This window comes from Musca autumnalis, unplaced genomic scaffold (assembly GCF_047663935.1).
Source record: "Musca autumnalis isolate F117 unplaced genomic scaffold, ASM4766393v1 scaffold_4, whole genome shotgun sequence".
NCBI lineage: Eukaryota > Metazoa > Arthropoda > Insecta > Diptera > Muscidae > Musca > Musca autumnalis.
Window position 1 is genome coordinate 181,083,217 of NW_027411977.1, and position 19,500 is coordinate 181,102,716.

General features: G+C 34.5%; 1 protein-coding gene across 2 annotated transcripts in view; it reads left to right on the plus strand.

The window, feature by feature from the left end:
• The window catches only part of LOC141400711 (uncharacterized), an 84,654-nt gene extending 72,255 nt beyond the window's left edge, over positions 1-12,399 (plus strand). Inside the window, exons 3-5 of one of the 2 annotated variants that reach the window (XM_073980155.1) lie at positions 1,563-1,673; positions 1,749-1,819; positions 12,246-12,399. In XM_073980155.1, coding sequence (XP_073836256.1) covers positions 1,563-1,673; positions 1,749-1,819; positions 12,246-12,268 — 205 coding nt within the window. In that variant the 3' untranslated portion in view covers positions 12,269-12,399. The remainder of the gene's footprint in view (positions 1-1,562; positions 1,674-1,748; positions 1,820-12,245) is intronic. The other variant, XM_073980156.1, reaches the window with a different exon arrangement.
• Positions 12,400-19,500: the final 7,101 nt, after the last annotated feature.

The window sequence follows — 19,500 nt, forward strand, 5'->3', positions numbered from 1 at the left end:
CCGCAACACTTTTGAACTTTAGCCTATCAATGAAAGAGAATAGTTAGTTTTTCAAAAATATTTTTATTTTTCAATATAATCTCCTGAAACTTCAATACACTTAGTCCAACGCTTTTCTAGCAATTCTATCCCTTGATTAAAATAGTTTTCCTCAAGGTCTTCAAAATAGTGGTTTACAACTGTAATTGCATCTTCATTTGAGGTAAAACGCTTGCCAGCAAGGAATTTTTTTTAGATTTGGGAACAAGTAAAAGTCACTGGGAGCTAAATCAGGAGAATAAGGTGGGTGGTCAAGCAACTCGTACTTTAATTCGTCGATTTTTTATTTCGCTTAAAACGATCCAAACAAGCTTGTGAAATGTTCATTCTTATGCGTTTTTGATCGACTGTTAACAAATGCGGCACCCATCTTACAGAAAGCTTTTTCATCTGTAGTTCTTCATGCAAAATTAAATGGACTCGATCATTTGAGATGCCCATGATATTAGCAATTTCAAGCACTTTTATTCGTCGATCATTTAATACCATATCATGTACTTTGGCTACAATTTCTGTTGTTGTTGCTGTTTTTGGACGTCCACTACGTGGTTCATCTTCAATGCTTGTACGACCACGTTTAAATTCAGCAACCCAATTTTTTACTGTTGCATATGAAGGAGCACTTTCACCTAACACATTCACCATATCATTATGAATTTCTTGTCCCGATAAACCTTTTTTATGTAAATATTTAATGACAGCAGGCATTTCTAATTTTTCCATTGTAAAAAAATTGCGGATGCGTCTTTTTTGAACACCTGCTTCTATATGAAGGAGTTGCCAGATCGAAACAAAATTTAACATGTGTTCATAACAGAGATGGAAGTTTCCAAAACACTTAACTTTTTGTGCTAGGCTAAGAAGTTTCCGAACCTCCCTCGTAATCCACATTTTTGTCAGCAAGTTCAAATATCCAAAAACAAAATTCTGAAAAGACCCTAAATACATTCGACCTGTCCGTGGATGAAAGTTTTAATTCACATAAGTTGAGTGTATATCTCTGTCGGCAAAGCCGACTGATACTTGTTTACTTGTTTTTTATATTACCTCATACAACGGCTTTTAAGTTATGGTTAAGAATTGCTCTGGTGGTAAATCCTGTATAGACCTACTGACAGTAATGATTGCATCCAATATGACTAAGAAATGAAAGCGGAAACTGTTGGTTATTCGAAATCGAAATTTTCTAGATATTTTGAAAATGTTCATTCATATCGAGCTCATCATTATGCGGAATAGCTTTCACATGTTCGTGCGTGACGGGTTGTAACAATAGAGAAATTTTCTTTAGAAATTTTTATAGGGAAATTTTCTTATAAAGAGACCATTTTGTGTGAAAATTCAAATTTTGGGATTCGTTATAGAGAACTATTCTTTATAGGGACGTTTTTTTATTGAACAGTAGTCGAACAGTCTTTGCTCTGAAGATGTTACAAACTGTTAAATCTATGTCTAGCATTGGACAATGTAAATACAAATGTGTATGTTTTTAATTAATTTCTTTTATTTGTTATTACTTTTAGGCGCATTGCATCCTTCAAAATTGATCCTAATACCGTATCAACATTCGAATTGTTTTTAACACTAAAACAAGACAAGGGCGGCTGGACTTCATTATTGCCACAATTTCTCAAGTGAGTAGTAATGCATTAAAATTTTCTCAAAACCAAAAATAAAACTAATTTGTAACTCTCTCTCTCTTCTAACAGGAATTTAACACGCAGCAGTACTATACTCATAAGTCCACATTTTACATTAAATAAACATAAGCTTTATGCCTGTGAGTAGGAATTTCATTCTTTTATTTTTTTAAGAAAATAATATAAAGAACAAAAATCCACCTAAAACGTACAAACAAAAAATCATAAAAAATTTGAAGTATATAATATACATATATAAAAAAAAAAACAAGGAATAAAAGAAGAATGTGTTTAACAAAACAAACTAGAACAAACAAATAAGAAAAACCAAAACATATTAAATGTATGAAATGTGATTTCAAAATAGGACAAACAAAATCTTAGAAAGTAAAGTCATTTTGAGGTGTGTCAGTCAATTGTGTTAGTTAGAATAGCATAAGTAATGAAATGATAAAATAATAAGAAGAAATAGTTATTCCCTCCGATTAAGAGAAAATTTAATAATGATGGGTATTGTTACGTTGTTTTTTAAGTTTCTTTTCTTCTTCTTCTTCCTATTGTTATAAATTTACAATTTAGTTTTTATTTTCTATCGAATTGGAGTAAAGTTTGTGACAAAGTCAATGAAAGAGAAAACAAAACCAAAAAATAACTCAAAACTTAGTAATGAGTTTAACAAATACTTATCCTTAAATACAAAACTATATAAATTTTGGGGAACAGAAATAACTTACATAGATACATACTTTAATACACAGATACTCTTATGTACTCTTATTGTAGTAGTGTACTATATTCTAGAAATATTTTTACAAACATAGTTGAAATGCTATGATATAAAATAACTTTGGACCATACATGCATACATACACACAATTCACCAATTTCCCCCTTTTTTAAATGAACGAACATCATTTCTAAATATTATATCAACCATAAATTACCGAAAAGAATAGTACTAACCAAGCATCAACTCGACAATTTTACATTTGTAAACATGTAATCTCCCCTACATACATATATATGCAAAACAAAAACTTTTTCCCTTATCTGTAGCATAAAAAAATAACAAACTATACAAATTAAAACAATGTAAAAATAACAAAACACCAAATTTAAAACAAATAACAAACAATTCAAATGAAATTGACTGACTTTATGTTTTTGTCTCGAAATAATTAAAAATAAAACAACAACAATTGACAGGAAATTAAAATGAATTTTTTAGAAAATATTCACCCTCTTTAGGTAAAACTTTATATTCATAAACTAAATAAAATTATAACCAAAAACAATATTAAAACTATAAATAATTGCAATAGTCCATCTGAAGTTAAGTTATAGTAATACCCTCCCCACAACATGGTGTAGTATATAAAATAGCACTGACCCTGTGAAATACAACAACTATAACTTTTGTTAAATAATTGCTGTTCGCTTCCGCTACCCATAGAATCAATAGCAATTAAAAAATACACACACAATGTAGTGTTATCCAAGCAATAGTCAAAGGAAATTAAAATATTCAATATTAGGAACCGATCAAATCATATAACCTATACCACTTTCTCTGAATAGGATGAACAAGCAAAAAATGATCTGTTGGTTTACCGACTTATGACAGGGAAAAGAAGAAATAGGATACAAATCCATGACAGGGAATAGAAGAAATAGTGTACAAATCCATGAGTTAGAGAACATTGAGTTCAAGGTAATGGACTGACAATTTTCCCCAAAATAACACAATATTGCCCCAACAAAAAATATGAAAAATATAACATCTTCTTCTTCGGAAAGATCTTCTTCCTCGTCTGAATTTTCTCCAAAAACATTTTCTGTGGACATTTTTTCGCCTACAAATATGTTGTGATTTTGCCCTCAGTTAATAGTTTTGTGGTTTCCACTATCATGGCGTCCCTTATCGCACAATTTTTTCCGGTATTTTTGTAGGTACCTTCACTTTTTGTAGAATAGAGATATCTCGGCTCTTGAAATATTCTTCACGCCGCACAGTGGTTCAGAATGGGGTTTTCCTGGTCAAAATTCTGTAACTTTTGAACAGAATACAGACAGATAACATAATCAGCTTTCAGGCGAATTATAGGCGGTCAAATTCGGTCTGGTAGTTGCAGAGCACGGTGCTCTTGAAACAATTTTAAATGGAAGGTGCTTACACCTCGGAAGTTTTTACGGCTTCTGAAACTACAATGTTCATATATGAGAAAATTCAAAAAACAAAAAAATCTCCGGAGCGCTTTTTAAATAAACCGCAATTTAAGTTGAAATTTTTAGGGGTTGTTCAGGTTTTCACGGTTTTGCTTAGAAACCGCAAGTCCTATCAAAATAAGACTAAATAAAATGTTGTAGCTATGAAAATTCTCTACAAGATTGACCTTTATGGTATTCTCGTCGGTTTTACCGTTTTTGAGATATAGAAGTTCAAATTGGGACAATTCAAATTCAATTCAATTCTGTATCGCCCCCTTATAAAACAATGTCATGACTGCAAATTGCCAACTTAAACTTATATATCTAAAAAAATGTTACAACTTAGGATAAGTTACTTATGCCAGTCTTGTAGACAATTTTCACAGCTATAAGATTTTCTCAGGTCCCATGCCGATAAGACTTACCGTATTCAAGCAAAATCGCGAAACCCTAACAAAAAAACCTAAAAATTTAAACTGAGCTTCTTTATCTCAAAAATGGTACAGGCTGGGAACCAATGGTAACGCCAATCCTCTAGAGAATTTTCATAGCGTCAAAATTTTCTTTAGCTCCATTTCGATTGGACTTGCGGTTTCCACGCAAAATCATGAAAACCTAAAAAACACCCAAAAATGTGAATTTTGACCGCGATTTATTTAAAAATCCCTACAGCGATTTTTTTCTTGTTTTTGGATTTTTCTCATCTATGAACACTGCTGTTTCAGAATTCACAAAAACTTTCCCTGTGTAAGCGGTTTTCATCAAAAGTTAGTTAAGGCACACCCTTCATGACATTGTTTTATAAGGGGGCGATACAGTCAGTGCATTGTCCCAATTTGAACTTCTATATCTTTAAAATGGTAAAAACTACGAAAATACCGTAAAGGTCGATCTTGTAGAGAATGTTCATAGCTACAACATTTTTTAGCAGACAAAGCTCTGCGAGATACTGGATGTGCCGGGAGCAAGCACATTTTCTAATTAACTTTGTGATCATTTTCTCACACCGACATTATCACAATTTGTTAACATAAACATATTATGGAAATTAAAATAATACCTTATAGTTTTAAGTTTCTTTTTTAATGTATTTGTTTCCCAATACCATTTTTAATGTTTTTATATGAGTCTCAATAAACTTTAACTACAACATTTTCGCTAGTTCCATTTTGATAGGACTTGCGGTTTTTAAGTAAAATCGTGAAAACCTAAACAACCCCTAAAATGTCAACTAAAATCGCGATTTATTTAAAAAGCGCTCCGGCGATTTTTTTTTTTTTTTTTTGATTTTTCTCATCTATAAACATTGTAGTTTCAGAATCCGCATAAACTTCCGAGGTGTAAGCACCTTCCATTTAAAATTGTTTCAAGAGCACCGTGGTTTACGATGATACAAATTCCAGTTGGCGCCCCCTGGCAAAATCGTTCGTTTATATGGGAGCTATACCTAAACGTTGGCCTATATTGAACATTTTTTGCAATATGGTATTTGGTCACTAAAAACTCAAAATGCTAAATTACAGCCAAATCGGTTGCAAAACATTTTCAAAATACCAAAAAGTGATCGGTATATTTATATGGGGGCCATGTCTAAACATGGACCTATATTGAACATTTTTTGTTCACTCAGAACCAAAAATACAAAATTTCAACCAAATCGGTTTGAAAATTTGGCTAAATTCGTCAAAATACCTAAAATCGGTCGGTACATTTATATGGGGGCTATACCGAAATGTGGAGCTACATCCACTGAAATTTGTTTTCTATCTTTCTGCCTCGTTATAAACCTATATTTAAAATTTTGAGGCTGTAGCTCGATTAGAACTGTATCCCTTCTATGGAAGTGGGACCACTGTGCGCCGTAAGGTTTTTACAAATTTAAGCAAGTTTGGCCGGCCCGAACTTTTTATACCCTTCACCACGAACATTATTGAAGTGAATAAGAAAAAACACTTCCTCTTATTGCAGGAGTAGTATATCCCAACTGAAAATACTCCCTTCAAAAGAGCTTGTATGTGGTGTCATCGTAGTTCTTTCTAAATATTTACACTTTTCGAAATTGAGCTTTTGAACTCCTGGCAACACGTAATATTAAATTACAGCAATCCCGGCTCGAAAATTTGACAAATAAATTCTCGAAATACATAAAATTGGGTAATACCAGCTAGACTAAACCTAGATGTATGTATATGGACAGTTTGTTTGCGAGTAAGTTTTCTATATTCTGGGAACACAAAAATCCAATTAAAGACCAAATCTTCAAAAAACCCTAAATTGAGGCTACGCTTATATGGGGGTAATACCAAAAGTTGAACCTATACTGTCTGATTTTTTTGTAAGGCATGTGTTGTACCTGTATAAATGTCTTGTGTCATTAGCGGAGACTAAATACCAAATTTCAGTTCTTCGGCGTCTATATAGACAAATTTCAGGTGGAATGTTATATACCCCCAACGAAGATTAACCCCCAGTTTATGTATTTCGAAACGAAAATGTGTGCGCATTAAAGACACCCAAACTTTAGTTTTTGAAATATTATTTAATTTGCTTTTGCTTCAAAACAAAAAAAACAAATTTGAAATACACACTCAAATTTGGTAGTTTTTCTTCCGCATTCGTTTTCTTATCGACATACTTAAACAGGCCCTAAATTCCAAATGTTAGACATTTCGGTCGAATGAGGCCACAACCTTCAAAATATCGAAAATCGGGAGGTTCTGTTCTATGGAGGCTATATAAAAACGTGGTCCTATACCAAAAAATTTTAGGTGGAAAGTTCTACATCCCTAACGAAGACTAAATACTAAATTTCATTCATTTCGGAGGAATATTTTGTTAATTTTCGGTGTGTTAATGAGGCTAGAGCCTTCAAAATACCGAAAATCGGGAGGTACAGTTCTATGGGCGCTATACGAATACATAGACCTATACCAACAAATTTCAGGTGGAAAGTTTTATACTCTCAACGAAGGCTAAGTACCAACTTTCGGCCATTTCGGTGGGATGTTGAAGCCATAACCTCCAAAATATAGAAAATCAGGTGGTACTATGGGTTGATTATGAAGGCGTGGACCTATACCGACAAATTTCAGGTGTAACGTTTTATATCCCCAACAAAGACTAAATACTAAATTTCAGTCATTTCGGTATGATATTGAGGACACGTGAACCTATACCGACAAATTTCGGAAAAGCTTTTCATCCCCAACGAAGACTTACCAACAAATTTCATTCATTTCGGTGGGATATTGAGGACATACCCTTCAAAATACCGAAAATCTGTTGGCTATATCAAAACGTAGACCAATATAGCCCATTTTCCAAAACAATCATCCTAGGAGTAATCGAAACTCATATGCCGTATAAAAAAGTGTTAGGTTCGGCCGCGCCGAACTTTTCTTACCCTCCATCCACTATCAAATATGACTAAAAATTAAATAATTGGGAATCCTAATTACCAATTACAGCAAATTAGGGACGAAAATGTAGATGAAAGCTTCAAAATACCTGAAATCGGGTGGTGAGTTTATATGTTGGCTATATTCTATGTCCACAATTTTAGGTAGAGAAGTTTTTTGGCCAATGCAAACCCCAAATACCAAGTAATAGCTACTTCGGTCTGAAAACTTCAACATACATGAAATCGGGAAGTGTCGTTATATGTGGGACTATTTCAACAATTTTTGGTGCAGAAACAGTCAAATTACAGCTAATCTAGACAGAATATATAGACATAACTTTATAATACTTAAATACCAAAACGTGAACCTATGTCCACACTGGGAAACCCAATTGCAGCCAATGAAGGAGGTAGATAATAACTTCAAAATACCTGAAGTCCGATGGCACCGTTATATGAGGCCATTCCTATGTCCACAATTTCTGGTGGCGAAGTGTTCTGTCCCCTTGGAAACCCAAATGCCAAATTACTGCTATTTCGGTCTTAGCATTTAGCTAAAAACTTCAAAATATCTGAAAAATATTCCAAAAATATTCCAATTTTTGGCAAAAAAGCTTAAATGACACATTACAGCTAATTCGGTATGCAAATTTATATTGAAAATTTTTAGTGAAGATTGTTAAATTACAGGTAATTCTGTCAAAAATGTAGCTAAATTTCTTAAAATACTGAAAATCGCGAGTTAGCCTTATAAAGGGGCCTATACCAAAACATGAACCTATAGACAATTTTTTGGTGGAGAAGTGTTGTGACCACTAAGAAACTCAAATGTGAAATTACAGCTAGTTCAGTTAAAAATGTAGCTAAAATCCGATGTTGACAATTTTTGATGGAGAAGATTTGTGAGTACTGAGAACCTCAAATATCAAACAACAGGTAGTTTGGCCTAAAAATATAGTTAAAATCCTAAAATGCCTAACATCGGGATTTACCATTATATGGGGTCAACAACAAAACATGGACATATGTAGACACATTTTTGGGGAAAATTGTCGTGATTGCGGGGAACTTCAAATGTCAAATTACCGAAAAATGCGGAGGTACCTATATATGGGGACTATACCAATACATGCACCTGTGCTAAGAATTCTTGATGGAGAAGTTTTATGGCCACAAAGTTTTATGGTCAAACAAGTAGCTAAAATTCTCAAATTACCTATAATCGGAGGTACCGTCATATGGGGCTACACCAAAATATAGACCAATATTGAAAATTTTTAGTGAAGAAGTTTCTTGACCTCAGGGATCCTCAATTGTCAAATTACGGGTAGTTCAGTCAAAAAAATTAGTTAAAATCCTCAAAATACCGAAAACCGGAGGGTACCGTCATATGGGAGCTATACCAAAACATGGACCTACATATATTGAAAATTTTTAGTGAAGAAGTTTCGTGACCTCAGGTACCCCAATTGTAAAATTACGGGTAGTTCAGTCCATAAAGTGAAAGTGTCGTTATATGGGAGCTATACCTAAACGTGAAACGATATAGCCCATCTCCGAACTTGACCTGCTTATGGGTCCAAAAATAAAGTGTTCTGCTCAATTATTGTAAACACTAGAGTGATTACAACAGACGCAAATGGCTATATCGAATTATTATTTTATCCTGAAAAAGAGTGACCCAAGGAAAAAAAAACAAGTAATAAAAGCGTTAAGTTCCGCCGGGCCGAACTTTTTATACCCTCCACCACGAACTGTATTGAAGTGAATACCAAAAATACCGAAAATTGGGAGATATCTTATGGGGACTATATGAGGGCGTGGACCTATACCGACAAATTTCAGGCGGAAAGTTGTGTATCCTTGACGAAGACTAATTAACAAATTTCAGTCATTTCGGTGGGATATTAAGGTCACAACATTCCAAATACCGAAAATCGGCAGATACCGTTCTATCGGGGCTATATGAAGACGTGGACCTATACCGACACATTTCCTATGCGTTTAATACCCCAAATGAAGACCAAATACCAAATTACAGCCATAAAGGTGTGGACCTATACCTACAAATTTCTGGGGGCGAAGTTTTATACCCCAAATGAAGAGTAAATACCAAATTTCAGCCATTTCGTTTTGATCATGAGGCTAAAACCTTCAAAATACCGAAAATCGGGAGATATCGTCCTATATATGGGGCGTTATATGGGGGCTACACCAAAACCTGGACATATATAAACAAACTTTGGTAGAAATGTTTTTTAGCCTCTGGAAACACAAAATACCAAATTACAACCGATTCGGTGGTAAAATGGGACAAATATTTTAAAAACTTCCTTAAAATGACGTCACGCGTCACTTTGTATGGGGGCTATACGAAAACGTGGACCTACGTAGCCCGCTTTCAATACCAAAAGTCCTTCGTACATATAATAGATTTTCCCAAAATTTAATCCACCTACGTCAACCCGTTCGGACGCTAGAGTGATTTCCACAGACGGACGGACATGGCAATATCGATGTAGAATTGCACGCTGATCAAGAATATATATAGTTTGTGGGGTCTACTATGATTATTTCGAGTAGTTACAAACGGAATGACAAACTTAATATACCCCCATCCTATGGTGGAGGGTATAAAAAACAAAAGATTTAATTTCTGGAACTAGACCTCGCATTTTTTTCCATTTGTTATTCAGTCCCCATAAGGCTAAAATTTGTCGCTGCAGGTCAACATTTTGATATAGTCCCCACTGAAGGATACTTACCAAATTTGGAATTTTTTATGATTTTTACCACACTATACAACTAAAACATAAAATCCAACACTTGCAAAAATCATCGGTCACTAAGCTCGACTCCATCGAGAGATTAATTAAAATTAATATTAAAAATGATCTTCGCCCTAATCGGCAATATTTTCAAATAAATAAAAATCAGTTTGAGCCAGACTAGGTTTTGAATCCACGTCCTTGAAAAACACATGGAAAAATATGTTGTCACAGCGTGTTAGCGTTCAGAGTCAAACTCACAACTTCTATCATAGTAAAAAACAAATTGCCTTTGAAAGGGGAAAAGTTAGATGATAGCGAAGCCGCTCCACAGCCGATATGACTGATGAGCCTCTACCAAAGGCGAAACATGTCGCATAGTGGTGGTTGTGTGGGTTCGAATCTTCGGTTTTCCTTTTTTTCTTGCACAAATCATCTGTCATTAGGCTCGACACCAGCGTGAAATTAATTAAAATAGCTGAAATTTCGTATTTAGTCTTCGTCGGATCATACAAGAAACAGGCCATTTGTCTTCGTTGCGGGTAAAGAAAATTTTTTGGAGAATATTGTAGGTGTAGGCCCACGTTTTGATATCGTTTTGATTAAAAAGAAATAATTAGTTTCCTTTCGTTTTAAATTTTAGGTGGAAACTTATTTCGACCATGGATACCCCAAATGACTAAATTATCTAATCTAATCTAAAAAAATTGTCCAGCCAGGTGAAAGGTACCGCCTATGGGGCTATATTAAAGTGTCTACCTATCTTTACAATTTTTGGTGGAAAAATTTTTTAACTGCAGGGATCCTTAAAAATCAAATTACGGCTAGTTCCGTCAAACAATGTAGCTAAGACCCTCAAAAAAAGCGAAAATCGGGAGGTATCGTTATATGGGAGATATACCAAATCATGGACCTATGTTGACGATTTTTAGTGAAAAAGTTTCGTGACCACTGGGAACCTCAAATGTCAAATTACAGGTAGTTCGGTTACAAACCACTTTCAATTGATATGATATATGGAATAACGTGATATATGATATAAAATGTTATATATAATGATGATGCGATAAAAATGGTGAGAAACAAAAGCTTTTGTAATTTTGGTTATGTCGTGTGGCTTTAAAGCTTTATTTTTATGATGGTAGGCTAAAGATTTATAGACTGTCGAAGTCAACAAAGCCGACGGAGGAGGTTGTTCGGAGGTTCAGAGGAGGTTGTTCTGAAGGTCGAACAAGTTTGTTTAGAATAGGAAAATCTATTTACTAAAAGATTAGAAATAAAACAAACCAATGGTACAGAAACTTCCCCACCAAACACAGTGAACATATATAGGTCCAGGTTTTGGTATAGCCCCCATATAGCGGCACCACCAGATTTTAAGTATTTTGAAGTTTTTATCTAAACTTTGCTGTAATTTGATTTTGGGGATCCGTTGAAGGTGGAAATGGCATGTTGAGAGGGGGAAGTTCGGAGGAGCTTGTTCGGAAGTTCGGTGGAGGTTGTTCGGAGATTCGGAGAAAGGTTGTTCGGATGTTCGGAGATTCTGGTTTGGAATAGTAAAATTTATTTACTAAAAATTTTAAAAATAAAACAATAATTGAAAAAAAAAAATTATGTTACAGTGTTTTATTTATAAATGCACTCAAAACTGGAAAATAATTTTTTTGGTCAAGTATATTCTTCATATGGGATCTCTCAAATAAAACGCTTGCATTTAAATTAAAAAATGGTTACATAACTAAATGGCAATAAACGGCAAACGTTTTATTTGAGAGATCTCATCATGAAGAAGAATATACTTATTGAGGCTAAGAGAAAAATTATTTTCCTGTTTTGAGTGCATTTATAAATAAAACACTGTCACACATATATTTTTTCAATTATTGTTTTATTAAGTTCTATTATTTTCCTTAAATTTAATTGAAGCAAGATGTGAACATCTTTGAAGGTTGAATAGGTTATATGGTTTGGCGTATAAAGTATCTGTTAGAAAAATCCAACCAATAACAAAAAAAATTGTTAGATATCACACAGAAAAAACTACTCAAAACAATAGAAGTAAATTTCCAAGAAATAGTCAAAATTACAATTTTTTTATTTATACTTTTAATTTCCAAATTTAATTTACATATACACACACTCAACATAATGATATTTAAAAATTATTATTTTTATTTTTAATTTTTATAGTAGACGCAGACGAAGAAGAATGATGATGAATATACAAATTGACAATGATGATGTTTTTTGTGAAAATGTGGATAAGGATCAGGATCCTGAAGAATTTACACACATTCATTCAATTCATATGGAAACATAAAAACCAAAAACTAAATCCCAAAAACTGAATATTAAAGGAAAGAAAATAAAACAAAGTTGATGTGATATTAAAATATAATAATAAATTTAGTAATAAGTAATTTAAATATATAAAATTAAAACAAGTCAAAAATAGAATATATAATTAATGTTAAAGCAAGCAAAAAACACACAATAGATAAAGTATTGTTTTTAAGTATTTATAATAATTTTCTTTACTTAAATCCCTATCTTTTCCATTATTTTTAGTATTGTTCAAAATGCGTGCGAATATTCAAAAAAACAAAATGTAAGCACAACGAATTTGAAAAACAAAATAATCTTTTTTGTATGTCTTCTTAATTATTATAGTTTCCTTTTTTTAATTTAAATATTGTTTTTTTTTTTAATATAAACTGAAAATGAAATATGAATTTCATCAGAAATGATATTTGTTTTATTTATTGGGATTTTTATTAATTATTTTTCACAAAGTAATAAAAAATGCTATTTTTAAAGGCGCAAACTTCTCAAGCACAAAATGTCAACATCATAATTTCGGAATTTCCCACAACTTTTTTCTACAAATTAAATATTTCTGGAAAACGTTCCATTCGTTCTCAGTGATATCCATAAAGGATATACACTTATCATAACATAATTTAAAATGATAAACCTAAATAATCGTAACTATTTGCTTAGTAGATTCACTGCCTTTTTCTTGGCATAGATTTTGCTCTGGTATCTTGGAAATTGTACAGTACATTTACTCATATTAACGCGGGGTGACGTTTCCACATTGTAACCGTACTCTATGTTAAGTCCTTTGATTGACTTGTAATTCAATATTGGTATCGTTTTTTTTTTTTTTAAATCTTTCTTTATTCTCCTTTATTTTTCAACACACAATCTTTATTTTGCCTGCAGAAAACTTATCAGCAAACGTCACAAAAGTCTTATGTAAAATGATAACACGACGAGAAAAACAAAAATGATAGAAAACAATAAATAATTCTAATTAAAAAGCAAGCTAACAAAAAAAGTCATCTGTGTTATAATTATAATAATTAAAAATAAATTATATATAGATTAAGTAAAACAAAATGAATTGGACATTGATCTTTCTAAATTACAAAAAGTGACATAAATAAAATCTCAAAAAACAAAGAAAAGAAAAACTCAATTAAACAATCAAAACGAAGTTAAAGTAAACACAACTACTGCAATATATAAAACTTCACAAATTCTTATATATGTATATTGTTTGTATAAAAAAAATTGTTACAAAATTATAGTTATGTTATACATATTATATAGTAGATATGAATATATTTGAAAATCAATTTGAATTTATATGTAGATATTGATGTGTCTATGTACAATAAAAATTTACGCATTGTAGTGAAGATAATACAAAACAAATTGGACTTTTTATCATACGATAATTGCATAAATTATATACAAATGAATTTTAATATATTTGGTTTTGGTTTTTAATTTTTATGGGAAATGAACGTTAATCGTCGAATTTAGTTTTATTTTTTTTTTTCAAAATAGTGTTAACTATCATTTGAATTATGCATCAGTTTAATGAAGGCAGATGGGATGTACCTATATTATTTTAATTTCAGATGAATATATACCATGCCAACTCTGCGTTTCCTTCCACGACAAAGAATGGCTTGCAAGTATACCATACGAAGGCACATGTCCAATATAAAGGGAACAGGTGGAGAATGTCTATGGCCACAGGAATCATATGGTATAACATTTAGACACTACTTTTTTAATTTGGATCCTAATAACCATATAATGGGCGAAACTGTTATATGGAGGCTATATCGCATGGACTAACATACATCACCGACGTAGCCACCCGAAATGATTTTCGTTCCCATATGATATCAGCTTATGTTACACATTTTTTTTAATTTTTGAGTAAAAGTTTAAAATGTTTTAGATTTTTAAAGAAATGTGTAAAGTATTTGGGTCAACTGCATTGGTTTACTAATTGAAAGTATGAAATAATGAAGAAGTTAGCTTTTTGAGCAATTTTCTGCATAGCTGTTGGTAAGTTTTAAGGTGTTGTTTAAGCGTTTAATAGTAATTTTTGGCTGACTCTAAGTGTTGTTGAGTTCAGAACAAGATGTTTACTGGCTTGTAAACAATATCTAGAAAAAAACATTCTTGTGGTCCTTATTCTATATTATGTTTCAAATTTGCAAAAAAAGAACTATACCAACCATTTTTATGATAAAACTTCTGTTCCACCGCAGTCTCGTTCGTTGAGATTATTGGAAACTGGTCTCTTGTTACAAATTAGTAAATGTCTATTGTGCAAAAAAGGATTTTTCTGTCGTACTTTTATGTTTTGTTCTACCTTTCGAATGTTAATAAAACCAAGATTAATGAACTTGAGGTCAATATTTATATTTTATTTATTGCATATTATTTCCAATATTTCGAAATTACATTCAACTTCAGGGATTTTTTTTCTGTCGATTACACTATGCAACATTTTTAATGTGATCTTGTGCAAACAATTCGAACTGATGATTTTTTGAAAGTACAGACCCAAACGACAAGAAACCTTAGTTGGGTTTTGTTGTGCGAGATCCAGCTCGGATTTTATGGTCCCATCTAAACATGGTTAAATATTGAGTTTTTGAAGAAATTCGGCGCTATATCTATGAAACCAATGCGAATCTTCTTCTGACCTCTGAAGCAAATTTGTAGATAAGGACAAGAATAAGATAATTGGGGAAATAATGAACTCGAAAAACTGCATTTATTGCCTCAAATTTCAAAATATATGCAAAAATTCCACAATTTTTATACATTTCGCACCGTATCTCCACAACCGTTAATTTTTTTCTGAATATTTTCAAAAATATTCCCTAGAGTGTAATACACAACTCTTCAGAACATGTCTTACTTACTTACTTACTTACTTAGCTGGCCCATTACAGAACATTTGTTCTATAGGCCGAACTAAGAAGAGATCTCCATTCCTCTCTATTTGTTGCTTTGCTCTCTGGAATACCGCGCCTTTTCATCTCAACATCCACTTGTTTGCGCCATCTATTCCTTGGCCTGCCAATTCTGCGTGCACCGCCATGTGGCATGTATTCATACGCCTTTTTAGCGGGTTCATCATCGCTCATTCTTATGATATGGCCTAGCCAACGCAATCGCTGCATCTCGATACGTTTAACAATATTCATGTCGTTGTATAGCAGATACAGCTCGTGGTTCATGCGACGTCGATATTCACCGTCAACGCAGATTGGTCCGTAGATCTTTCGAAGAATTTTTCTCTCAAACACACCAAGCACTGCCATGTCTGCTTGCGCAAGTACCCAGGCTTCGGAGCCATACATCAGCACGGGTAGTATCAGTGTTTTGTAGAGCGTTATTTTTGTTTGACGAGATGTGGCTTTGTTTTTAAACTGCTTACTTAATCCAAAGTAGCATCTGTTGGCCAATACAATTCTTCTTTTTATTTCACAACTGATGTCGTTTGTTGTGTTGACGGAGGTGCCGAGGTAGACGAAGTCTTTTACTACCTCAATATTATAGGAACCAACTTCCACAGTCGGTCCGAGCTCAATGGACGCATTGCGCGTCGACACCATCAACTTGGTCTTCTCACCGTTTACCGCCAGACCCACTTTAGCAGATTCTCCTTCGACCTTTATAAAGGTATCAGTTACTTCTTTTACTGATCGACCCATGATGTCTATATCATCAGCATAAGCAAGTAACATGTGACTATTGGTGTAGATTGTGCCACTTCTTTTGACGTTTGCCTCTCGTATAACCTTTTCTAGCAGGATGTTGAAGAGGTCACACGAAAGGCTGTCTCCTTGTCTGAAACCTCTTTTGGTACCAAACTCTTCGGAGAGGTTCTTTCCTATTTTAACTGAGGACCTCGTGTCAGTTAAAGTCATTTTACAAAGCCGGATGAGCTTTGCGGGAATACCAAATTCAGACATGGCTTGGAATACCTTTGAGCGCAGCGGACTGTCGAAGGCTGCTTTATAATCGACAAAAAGGTGGTAGGTGTCGATCTGCATCTCTTGGGTCTTCTCCAGGATTTGCCGCAGGGTAAATATCTGGTCAATGGTGGACTTGCCAGGTCTAAAGCCGCATTGGTATGGTCCAATAATCTCGTTGACCATTGGCTTTAGTCGTTCGCACAATATCCCTGACACGATCTTGTAGGCAATAGGGAGTAGACTTATGCCCCTATAGTTAGAGCATACAGTCTTATCTCCCTTCTTGTGGACGGGGCACAGGATACTCAGGTTCCAATCGTCGGGTACTCGTTCTTCCTGCCAGATGGTGCTAACTAGCTGATGAATACACCTTATCAGCGTGTCGCCTCCGGTTTTGAACAGCTCGGCTGGTAAGCCATCGGCCCCTGCTGCCTTATTATTCTTCAGCCGATTTATTGCTGTCTTTACCTCATCTTGGCTGGGCAGTATACATTCAATACCATCTTCTGGGATTGGGACTGTGGTATCTTCGTCTTCTTCGCTGCTATTGGATACCAACAGATTTGAAAAATGTTCTTTCCATATCCTGAGTATACTATCTGTATCAGTTACCAAATTACCTTGCTGGTCTCTACAGGAGGATGTGCCTGTACCAAAGCCATCAGTTTGATGCTTGACTCTTTGGTAGAATTTTCGGACTTCATTCTGGCTCCTGTACATCTCGATTTTTTCACACTCCCGCTTTTCCATCTCTCTCTTTTTCCTGCGGAAAAGACGTTTCTCCTCTCTCCTTTTCTCCCTGTATCTCTCTCGTGCGCTACGCGTTGCTACGGATTGTAAAGTAGCCTTATATGCCGCATTTTTCTCTTCGGTGGCAGCACGACACTCCTCATCATACCATGGATTCCTTGGTGGAGGTCTCTGGTATCCAAGTATGGATTTTGCGGCTGTTTGCATGGAGTGGGCAATGCTTTGCCATTGCGCTGATATGTTATCGGGATGAGGAGGGCTTTGATTAAGCAATTGGGCTAGTTGAGTGGAATATGCTGTGGCTATCTGTTGTGATTGCAGCTTACCGATGTCTAACTTTCGTGTTGTGTCTGCTCGTACTTTGTTTGCTACGTTTAAGCGGGTGCGTACCTTTGCTGCAACAAGGTAGTGGTCCGAATCAATGTTTGCGCCTCGGAACGATCGTACATCCAACACGCTCGATGAATGTCTTCCATCTATCACAACATGATCAATTTGGTTTCTTGTTTTCTGATCTGGAGACAGCCAGGTGCCCTTATGAATATCGAGATGATTAAATCTGGTACTGCTAACTACCATGTTTTTTGCAGCTGCAAAGTCTATCAGTCTCATACCATTGTCAGATGTTTCACTGTGGAGACTGAATTTCCCGACTGTTGGGCCAAAGATATTCTCCTTTCCAATTTTGGCATTAAAATCGCCTAGAATGATTTTAATGTCATGGGCAGGGCAACGGTCATATGTTTCTTCTAAGCACTCGTAAAATATATCTTTGGTCTGTTCGTCCTTTTCTTCAGTGGGAGCATGAGCGCAAATAAAGCTGATGTTGAAGAATTTAGCTTTTATTCGAATTGCAGCAAGTCTTTCATTCACTGGGGTGAAGCTGGATACCAGATGTTTTAGTCTCCGACTAACTACGAATCCACAACCAAACTCATGCTTTACGTCATGGCAGCTATAATACAGTGCGTCACCTTTAGGTGTTGTTGTGACGCCTTTCCCAATCCATCGTATTTCCTGTATGGCAGTAATATCGGTCTTGTACTTTTCAAGTACGTCTGCCAATGCGAAGACTGCACCTTCTCTATAAAGAGTGCGAACATTCCAGGTGCAGATTCGCAGATCATGGTCCTTAAAACGTTTGCGGGGTTCGTCAACTTTAGAGGGGTTTGTTTTTCTTTTCTTTCGTTTTTTCATAGTAGGCTGTTTTTTCTAGGGGAGGGTTACTAACCCGACGCCCAAACCCAAGTTTTTAACGTTCTTATGGGTGAACGCGCGGCACATGTTAGCTCACTACCTTTAACGGGTGTTAAAGGCAGTTCCCCAGGTGACACCACGGGGAGGTCAGTGTCCACTTGGGATGAAAGAGGGACCAAGATAAATCCTGGGCTTTGCCATGTTAAAACCGGTCAGGACCGTTCCTTGGTATCTTCCATCCCCTACGTCACCCCTTCAGAACATGTCATTGTTATAAAATGCCTCTATGCTTTGGTTTTCAATACATTTTTCAACGACGATTTAATAAAAATATCAATAATGTAGAGAAATCCGAAATGCGAGAATAAACTGTTGGTGTGAAATGTGTTTGAAATACGTGTTGTAAAAGATATGATGCAAAATACTGCTGAAACAACATGAAGTAAGCATTTTAGAGTTTCAGAATGTTCTAAAGAGTTGTTGAGAACTTTATTTGGAAGATTTTTGCAAAAGGTAACTTGGTTCAACTCCCAATAGTTTAGCCGATACAGATCAGAATTCAGCAATTATGTAAAATTTTCTATATTTTATAGATTTTGATGTCCTAGATGGAGTTTTTCTTATGTGGTTTCTTCAAAAGATAAGTTCTACTAGTTTAGGGCTACAATATTGCTCAAGACAGCAAGGCCAAATTCCTATTCGTTTCTGAGATAAAGGCCTGATAAATGCAAAAAAGTGTAGATTTAGCCCGGTTTAGATGAGGCCATAAAATCCGAACTGGCCATAAAATCCGAACTTTCAAAAAATCCATACTAGAAGTTGTTTGCATTTTCAGTGTTGCATAGTGTAAGTAAGAACGGCGTTATGTTCCACGAACTGTATTGAAGTAAATAGGAACAACTAGTTTAATTTCGTTTATGAAAGTACTAAACTCTTCCTTTTATTGAAGGAGTAAGTACATACATACATATATCCCAACTGACAATACTCCCTTCAAAACAGTTCATATGGGACAGTTCATATCGTTGTTCTTTCCAAAACATGGACCAATATTTACAATTTTCCGAATTGAGAGAAGTACATAAAATTGGGCAATACTGACTAGACCTAAACCTAGATATTCTTAATTTGGATAGTTAACAGCATCTGGATCGCCGTTTTATGGATGCTGTATAAAACGATAAATTTCTCGAGGAAAGTTT